Genomic DNA, 10,317 nt, shown 5'->3' on the forward strand with positions numbered 1-10,317 from the left:
ATAATCAATGCGAATTATTCTTTGACCTTAGAAGCACCAATGAGCAGTTTTTAGTCTGACAAGAAGTTAACCAGTAAAACCAAGTAAGAATCTTTACTAGTTTCGTATCTATAACAAAAAAAAATTGTTAATCTGTGTATAGCTCTTATTTTACAGTTTTGTTAAATAATGAAGAAAACTAAATTTTACTGATGAACATTTTTAAAAGAGCTTTTCTGTTTAAGAATCAGGCAAAATGTGTATAAGATTGTGAAATAACAATAATTGAGATCAATGATATGCCACCTATTGCCTGTTCTTACACAGAATGGTACTAAATGTTGTTTTAAAGATACTGTATTATGCATGAGGTCTCCTTACAACAGTAAACGTGATAATTAAAATAAACAAAATTGGGAATGATTCAAGTTCATTCAACAGACATCAAGCATATACCCAAGAAACACTATTTGTGATGTAACTCTGTTCTGGGTTCTGCGTTAATATGAGTTGATTTATTATCAAAACTTCATATTGATTATTGTAGTATATTTTTTAACCAAGTAGCATGGCACCGTCTTCAATATTTATGAATGACGTTGTAAAAGTTTACTTTCACTTCCGGGTTTTAGGGATGCCATTTCATAAGTTTTCAAGCTAGGTTTAAGTAATATGTTGATCTAGATATTGTTTTATGTAAATATTCAAATACTGAATCCTAGAATGATAACAGTTTCAATATTTATTCCGATATTTTAAACCTTTAGATGTTTGGGGCCATAGACTACTTGTAGTGACGTATCTCATCATTTCACATAGCAACACAGGAACAATGGAAACGTTAGACGATATTTTAAGTTTTATAGAAATAGAGTTCATGGAAGAGAACCACAGGGACCGTTTTCAATTATGATATAATATCAGGGACATTTTATGAGCCAAGGTTCCTGCGTTTGCTTACGTGTAATCGTTATCATAAACCAAGGTATGAATAACTTCGAAAGTATAAATTCGGAGCAAATTTGCATTGTCATTAAAAGGCAAAGCCTGCTACCACTAGGGGTTAATATCATCCTGCTATATATCCTGCTTAATAGAAAACACATTTATTGTAATGAATTTATCGTTCATTCTTTAATTGGTACAGGAACGTAATATTAAAAAACCGAGGGCAATCTTATCTAACGGACCAATCGCCAAACCTGTTACGAATTGCCCTGTATTATAGTTAACATTCTGTCAGACTGATTTCGGGCTCTCAGTGCTTTTAGTGTCAAATGTTGAATTTGCAATGACTACCATTATAAGAACATTGTCCTCTTACAGGTTAGACCTGCCTCATCTCAGATTGTATATCACCGTAGTAAAATCAACGATTCATAGTACAAACACTTTGATAATTCTGTTTGTTTAATTGGATATTTGTTTATTTGATTTGTATGAATTTTGTTAAGGTTTGAAATTGTTCTTCTTCATTTTATGTTTTGCACAGCCAAAAGTCTTAGGCGTGAGAACCATATAAAATGTTACATATGAATCGAGGATGTAATGATTAACTTATGTAACAGTTTACATGTGATTATGATTATCTTTGGTAACCAATTTTTGCGTATGAAAATCAAATGTTTATCACATGATTAACATGACCTAATTATTATATGATTATTATTTGAACGATTTTAGAACACATTGTTATTATATGTGGCAGTTTTGGCTATGTATAAAGTACATCACCTTTGTGCATGGACTTTGACCACAAACGCATTTTTACATTACCCGAACAGGATCCAAATTGTGCATCCTCCATGTCTGTAAGTTTAACATCTGTACCGGCACAGTATCCTGATTCAATCGACAAATTACCCACTCTTGCATCCAATAACTGTCTAAAGGCTCTCATTTCACATTCACAATGAAGTGGATTATCATTATACACTCTGGAATAATATGTACTTGTTGATAATAATCACGAATATAATGTTAACATAGTATATATTTTATCACATATCATAATTATCAAAGTTCTTACTGACAAAATTGACGGACATAGATTCAAAACCACGTTTGGTAACTACCACAAATATATAGCACAAGTATGGTAAAATTATAGCAATATCGTTCTGTATCAATTTCAACAACTAACATATTAACGAGTTTTGTGGTGAAAGCCCGATAGATTGCCTGTCATATCTTTTTATGTGCTCCTTTTGGTTTCTTGATTCCCATTGAAGATATGTTGGTAATAATGGCATCCAGTTTTTGTAAGCGTTAGAATAGACATGAATATAGTATTTACTCACAATTGTGTTAACTTCGGTAACTGCATCAACAAGTCCCTTTGAATAGTGGTTATGGAGTTGGACGAAAAATCTCTAAAAAGAAAAACAAGCAATTTTTAAACGAAAAACGCGGCAATATTAACAATAATAAATAGCAACGTCTTAGTATTTTCAAATTTGGAAGCCAAAAATCTAATCAAATCGGACAACCATAGTCATTTAGCTAGTAACTTGATAAACTTTCTTCCATATAATTTAACTTATATCAACAGTGAAATAAAAAATCTTTATTAATTATTCACACATTCAACTGTGTTGGTTACGACAAAATGTTCAAGAGTATGAAACAGTATAAAGTAATCAGTTCCTGTCTTGTCAAACTAAATGTGTTTGAAATGGCTATATCTCATCGAACAAAAATTATAAGACAATGTTACAAAATGCAGCATCATGATGTAGGCAAGCAAAATTTAAAGAAATATATGTGTGTTTTAAGGCGCCTTGCAATCGCCAGGTAATCAACATATTAAAGCACACTTTTACCACTATGTAATTAAAATATGTTGACAAGTAGAACAACACAACAGACACTTAACTTACAAGGTAACTAGATTTGGAAGATAGTAAAGCATCTCCGATTTGATTTCTGTAAGACTGTTCTGACGAAGATTTCTGAAGAAAAATATTATACTAATAACAATCTTATAGAGACACCATTACTGTATTCTTCGTGTATGCTCACTTTTTAAAAAATAATTCTATTATTTTTTCTTGCATTCTCAAAACTGAATTTTAGGATTTTCATATATTAATTTGAAAATCATAGTGCTGTTTCAAATAGAACAACAAATATGTTCGAGTCTGGTTTTGTATCTAGTATACAAGTTACATACAATACTTTAAGTTGATACAGCGTCTTGAATGATCCATACGCAATGTTTTCAATGGAATTTTCTTGTAAATGCCTGAAAGTTTAAATATGGAAGTCAAGTTTAGATTTATTGAGTGTAGGCAAAATGTGTTCACTGTTTTAGTCAGTCAAAACACCTAAGGAATATACAACAAAGACTAACCACTTCAAACGTTTTCATTACTTTACATTTAAAACAGTAATTTTCCAAGTTCTGCTGTGAATTCCGGGACAAAGTGACGTCTTAAAGTTGCATACAATGGAGAAGCAGGGAAAATAAGGCTTTTAAAATCATTATGCTAATGGTGCGATAATTGTAGAAATTCTTCATAAAATTCACTTGAATGAATAATACTGAAAATCCACATTTTTACATTTTCTGCAAGGAGGAAAATTACTCACACATGTAAACAATATTCATATGTTGCTACAAGATTGAAGTCATCACTACAGAAGTTTTATTGTCGTCATCATGAACTCGTAGATCGTTATGGACTTGCCTTGTTATGAGCAACTCGGCGGGTGTTTCTAGAAAAGCAGAGGACGCCTACCCTACCGGTCCATGCTCCCAGTTTTTAGTGGAGTCCGAGTTGCTCATTTACTTTTGTTACTTTGTATGTATGATTTTAGTTACTTTATGTTCTTTGTTGTGTATGTCTGTTTTCCATGTCTGGTAATTGTCCCTGGATTACATTCTTTTGATTACCGCTATAACCTTGGTTCCCTTGATTCACTTTTGTAGTAAATTATAAATATGATTTTAAAGTATACATTCTCAGCTTTATTTTGACTACTTCTAATCAGAATACACACAAATAATGCAATGCAAAGGTCTGGGGTCAGTATCTTTTTGGTACTTAATTGGCGGGGCTGGAGTGGGTGGGGGGAGTTGGCCATTAGACCCGGAAGTGGTTAGTGAGACCTATAGCATAGCTTTTAAAATGATCCAGATACGTCTTATGTGGAAAATGTCCTAATTTTAGCTCTTGTCAAGCTCAACAAAAATATAATATAATAATAATCTAATAAAGCAAGTAAGAACAAGCCTTTACACTTTAATGTTGATTTACATTTTCTATTGAAACTGAATTCATTATTTATGAGTTATAAGTTTACATCTGTTACTTACAAATATTGGAGATATTTTAAACCGCTAAAGCTGTCATTGTCTATTTTTGTAATGGCATTTCGACTTAAATCACTGCAAATAAAATAGCATGTGAAATTATTTATTGAGTTACAATTATAAACGCAATATTTTGCATTGCGTGAGGCTATGTGTAGATCGTCGCAAATGTCAATAACCTTTAACCAATTAGTTTTTTTTTCATTTTCATTAGTACTATTTTGCAAATCTCTTGAGTCTTAAACTCTTACACAGATATACCGACATAATGAATATATATGGAAGGGTCTGAAAAATTCTCAACGATGTTAGAACTGTCAAATTTGCAATATAAATGTTTGATCGTTCCCTCCGAGGGACTGGAACACGTACCGCTGTGACATCTATGGCAATACACGCCCTAGACCACCCAGCTAGGCTATATAAAAATGTAGCTTTCGCTGGCCGGGTCAATCCTCCTAATCTAGGATTAATATATGGCTGTAACTTAGTGCACGATGTATGGTAGTACGGGACAGTTCAGGTTTTATTATGTAAGATAGAGGATCAAATAAATGGTACATGTCACAACAAATCAATATTATACAACGTCTTAGAATGTGACAACTCTTATCTAGTCTTATATATGTATAAATCGCACAGTTACGACAAGGTTCATAATCTAAATTTTTAAAAAGGCATAAATACTTACATCGTAATGGCATTGTCTCTTATCCCCCAAGCAGGTATGTTTGTAAAAGACTTCCCTGTACAGTTGATCATAGTCATATACGGACATTCACATCTTAGACCAATAGCGGCAGAACACAAATCAGTATTAGCCAAATATATAGGGATGCATAACGAAAACATCATTAAAATGTTCAAGATCAATTGAGTTGAATGCTCCATTTTGACGAATTTTGCTTTTTAGCTGGTAGACACTCAACGCTTCTTATCACTGCTTTGCTAATGCTGTTAGCTAAAATGTATTATTAAGCTTTCATATATGGAGAATATTAAAGAATCAGAAAATGTTTGACATAACTGTCAATATGCTGACCAAGTCAAAGTACACTAACAAAACTTGAAAACGACAAAAAAAAAATAAATAATATGTATGAAAAAAGTAATTGAAGCTTTGAACACTGTTCTCACGGATGTTTTAACTATACAACGAAGATAGAAAAAGATTCATAATCATCTGACCTATTAATTGGATGGATCAAAGGTTGCTGAAATAACCTCAGTCCACTATGAATAATTGATATTTCACAATGTAAGAATTATGTGGGTTTTTTTCAAATAATAAAAAATATTTCGATTTGCAAACTTGAAGAAATGTTATTCATATCTAACCAGATCAAAATATTTAAAATGGCATTTTACGCAAAATTACGAATGTCACGCATGTTTTTTTTTATCATAATCGCTTAAGTTTTCACATATGTATGATAGTTAAAACGTTAATTTTTTATTTTTCGTTGGTCTTTTTAAAAGTTACACACCACATGTGCTATAAATCCAAATCTGTAAATTGTGCTTCATTGATAGTTTTAAATATATGGAGAATAGGTATGGGGTATATGTCAAAGCGACAAAAACCCTACTGGGATATAAATGTCGACCCAAGCTCACCCATTGGTCTTCAATGAACGACGAGGAAACCCTACCACCACAGACAGTCTACAGCTGGCCCAAAAATATAATTATACACAGGTACAGCGAAAGAATTGCACTTTTGTCTCAAGTAACATAAAACAATAAATTAAAGGTGAAAACAAGACAAGACATACAGAGGCCAGAAATTCATGACTTAGAACGGGCCCAAAAATTGTGGCGGGGTTAAAGTACTTTGTCGTGATCTCGTCCCCCCTTTAAAATCTGGCCACTGTTGAAAAAATATTACACAATTAAAGCTGACCTTGTAGTCTTGTAAGTCGTCTCTCAAAAGAACTGCACAAGGTGATAATTGGTTTGTCGAGTATCATACTGTTCTAATCGGACACAAAGTAATCTACTATCAATTTTGATAATTGTTAATTCGGGTATAAACAAAATATTTAAAATCATGATGATGTGCACATATTAGTTATAATTTGTTCATCATTTTCGTTCCTCTGATAATTTATGTATTCGTGTAAATTGATTCTATGAGCTGTATTCGCTAATGCATTAAGTCTTACTACTATGATGAATCGCTTTCGTTTTTAGTTTTTATAAATAAGAATTTGATGAGTAAAACATATGTTGAATTAAATATTCAATAGAAAACAAACTACATTTTAAAAAGGTAGACAATTGTTGGGTTCAAATAAAACAAACCAAACATATAAATATTGCAAATAGCGATATGTTATACACGTCTTTCAAAGATTAACTTCTCATAAGCAGCATAAGAATCAAATGGTTTTTTTTTATAAGAATGGGTTATGGTGAAGATGCAAAATATAGAATGAAATAAAAAAGGAAATACTTGTATATCAAAACTCATTTTTAAAAACTTTTTGTTACAGAAAGACCTTTATTTATATTTTTGACATAACTTGTGTTCTTAACATCATTCTACCATCATATGTAGTCAGTTTATAATATATATATATATAAGTACCGCATTGATAACTTGCACATAATTAAGGATTAAATATAACAACCATACTGCAAACTTTTACAAAAATGAATAACGGAACTTTACCTTATCATTGAATTCCATTTCTGATTATAAAAACTAACATGGCGTTTTCTGTCTTATGATCTTCAAAATGTGCTCTGAATAAAAGACACGGAATAAAGTCGGTTATAAATAACACAACTATAGAATGATTTCTTTAGTCAGAGAGTCAAACTACATCTAAATGGTGATCATTTTGGTGCAAATCCTGAATTCTGACCTTTGATTAAAAGATTTAAAAACCTTAACCTATTTGTGCAAATTCCTATTTATTTTTTTTGTCATTTACTTCATATAAAATTGAAAAGATTGTACACAGGTAAAGCAATTTATAATGTTTTCATAATTTTTACAATCCATAGTGTACACTCATGTCAAGGTATAGGTTTCTGTAATTATAGCAACACCTATATGATTTTAGTTTTGTATACTAAACTAATGCTCTATGCATAGCAATTACCATTTTTGACGACCTACAACTGGTCAGTAGGAACAGGAAAACACCGGTTATTCAAAAAAAAAATCAAGAATCTTATAACTGAAAAGTTTAAAGGTCGTCTTTATATATCGGTAAAGTAGAAGCCATGCTTATCTGGGGCAATGACGTAACGTAACGAAATAACTATAACTAGTTTCAAGAGCTGATAGAGGATGGGGAGTGTTACATATGTAAATCGTCTGAATATAGCTGAAATACTTCTGCTCGGACGTTAAACCCCAACAATCAAACATGTAAATGTCTGTTAAGTAAAAGGACGTTGTGTTTTGAACTATGTAACCTTCAATGTTTATACGATTCTTAGAGGCTGGGATATCAATAAAAAAGGAACATATATGGTGAAATGCAACAAAGCACAACCGTTAAACCCATATAGAAATACTTAAAAAGATCACCAAAAAAAGGGTCTTTAATAAGTCTAAACACACCTTCAAGTAAGCTCTAAAAGGCCCCGGCAACAAAAGTAATGCAATCCACGGTAACGCAACGATGACACTCCTTTAAAATAAACTAAAAAGTTAAATAACGACACGAAGACACATTTAAGATCAACATTGACATTACGACGAATTATTCATTTCTCACCAAGTATCATGCTGCAAGCGCCACAGACAACTTATGGACAAACATTCGAAATCGACGAAATTAGATTAAGGCAACGAGAAATCACCAAAAACATTACTAAATTATTTGTTGAAAATTTTGAATCTGATCCTGAACTTGGCATCACAAAGCAATAAATCGGTCGTCCATAAACAGTATATGGCCAAAAAATTACTAGAAAAATTTAAAAGAAACAAAATAAAGGGAAAACGAGTTAAATCTGAAATATTAACATTTATTATAGCCGGAACTGCATAAGGATAGTCGTGCATCACATATAGGACATGGTTTAAGAGCATTTTAGTTAATTAAGTATATTAGAATAAAACTGAAGATAAATTATGTTTTGAAAAAGTCAAGCTACGGAATAGTAATATGTACAAGAGCAAAGCCAATACAAATTGAAATTTGCTGTATATGATTAGACAAAATCATTATCAAACACATCCACTTCTGGTAGAGAATTAAATAAATCTTACCTCTCCAGAATTTGGCATACAAACATTAGAGTAATATAAATATGTTGAAATAAACTAAAAAGTCAAATAACGACACAAAGACTCATTAGTGACCAACATCTCCTGACTGGGAACCGGCGCTTCAATTTAAGTAGACTGGATTTTGAATAGAAACGTCAAGTACATAACATGTAAGATAAGAAATACTGAAAAATGACTTTTTTAAGTATGTTTGCAATTAGGGGCCGAATATCAGTATTTCTGGAAACAAGGTTAAAAAATAAACAATAATTTGAAAACAGCATCCTTTATGAATAAATCTTTTAACGGCAGTTTGAAAAATCCATCGGATTTTGTTTGAAAGAATGTACTTTATATACTATATTCCCATAACAAAACTGGGTGAGCAAAACCATCAAGACGCTGCAAGTGCTATTTTATTTTTGTATCGAACTTTTGTAACGGTGAAACAACTATGTAAATGATTTAAGAAGTTTGCGAAATCGGTACCTCTTGTGTAGCAGCTTTTCTGTGATCATGAGGAATCTGTTGCTTTTAGTAAAATCTTACACTTCATCAAAAATATGAGCAAAATAGGTAGGGTAGTTTGTGACCTTACAGGTAGGGTAGTTTGTGACATTATCATTATTACCAGTTTTTCTTAATATATTCTCTTCAACAGTTCTTAAAACAATACAGTCAAAATGGCGAACAACATTTTTAATTATTCTACATGCGACTACGAAAAAGTGTGTCATACATGTAACTGTAGTATCAAAACTTTATACGCTTTCTTTTCACATTCTACAATGCAGTCGTAAATTTTCCTACATTAATATTGTGTATTTATAATACCCTTTTATAGCGGTCACGCGTCAATGATGTCCAATCTGCATTCTAAAGAAACTATGCCTTGATATAATGATATCTGAAATAAAAAAACATTCTAGTACGGCAAAAAAAGTTGACATCATATGATGAAACGGCGATAATTACACTTAAAAGAAAAAGACAAAAAGGATTTTAAAACAACTTAAAAAGCTGCAACAAATGTCTTGAAAGTTTTGTCACAAAACTAATGCTCTAAGCTTTTCAATTGATAAACCATTAATTCGGACTAACGTCTTTTCTCGTCAAATCAACTGAAAGTACAATAATATTGATACAAAATATTTATGAGATCTGCATATTAAGCTAATGAGAAAAAAATACAAAATACTTTTATTATGAATTGTAATGATTGCACTATTTGCATCAGGATGGTAACATTATTCAGAATTTTCAATTTATATGTAGTAGTGATTCACCATCTCATCTGTAATACATATCCATCTCCAATCCTTATTCAAATCAGTAGCAATTCGTCGATTTTATATTGGTAATTGATGAGTTTGTGGTCGTTACATTGTATATGCAGTATTGCTCTAAGAGTCTTTATCACAATGCCAAGTCTGTTACTATCGTCACAGCTAGCTTCTTTTGTATTTTTGGCATTATAAAGTCCTCGCTTTTGTTATCAATAAATAATAAGTTCAGAGAACCCTACCCGACCGCTTTATCTGTTACATGATCTCAGAAATTACGTTGACGTCTAGATTTTTCATTTCACTTTTTATTGTTAAGGATCCTCTCTGATATTCATTTTTCTGTTCTAGAATTTTTTTTCGAATGTTAAATTTTAGTCGGTGCTTAAATTGTGATTGCGCTTGATATCCCTTTCTGTTTATAGCTAATAAATTCATTAATTTAAAAACAAGTGTTTGTTCAAGTTAAGGTAATCTTGTTGCACGGATGTTAATTTCAGACACATAAA

General features: G+C 31.5%; 1 protein-coding gene across 5 annotated transcripts in view; it reads right to left on the minus strand.

Annotated features, from left to right (window-relative positions):
• Positions 1–7,128, minus strand: part of LOC148614827 (adhesion G protein-coupled receptor G6-like) — a 33,301-nt gene extending 26,173 nt beyond the window's left edge. For 4 of the 5 annotated variants that reach the window (XR_015923780.1, XM_088589231.1, XM_088589235.1 and 1 more), the window contains exons 1-7: positions 6,969–7,128; positions 4,986–5,248; positions 4,298–4,369; positions 3,152–3,223; positions 2,859–2,930; positions 2,280–2,351; positions 1,756–1,916 (exon numbers count right to left, since the gene is read on the minus strand). Coding sequence is in view for 4 of the 5 variants with exons in the window: in XM_088589231.1 (XP_088445357.1) it covers positions 1,756–1,916; positions 2,280–2,351; positions 2,859–2,930; positions 3,152–3,223; positions 4,298–4,369; positions 4,986–5,185 (649 nt within the window). In the remaining variant the exon portion in view is untranslated. Of the gene's footprint in view, positions 1–1,755; positions 1,917–2,279; positions 2,352–2,858; positions 2,931–3,151; positions 3,224–4,297; positions 4,370–4,985; positions 5,256–6,968 lie in introns of all 5 variants that reach the window. The other variant, XM_088589232.1, reaches the window with a different exon arrangement.
• Between the last annotated feature and the right edge of the window lie 3,189 nt (positions 7,129–10,317).

The sequence above is a fragment of the Perna viridis genome, chromosome 6, assembly GCF_037379345.1.
Source record: "Perna viridis isolate PV_CMFRI_1.1 ecotype Kerala chromosome 6, ASM3737934v1, whole genome shotgun sequence".
NCBI lineage: Eukaryota > Metazoa > Mollusca > Bivalvia > Mytilida > Mytilidae > Perna > Perna viridis.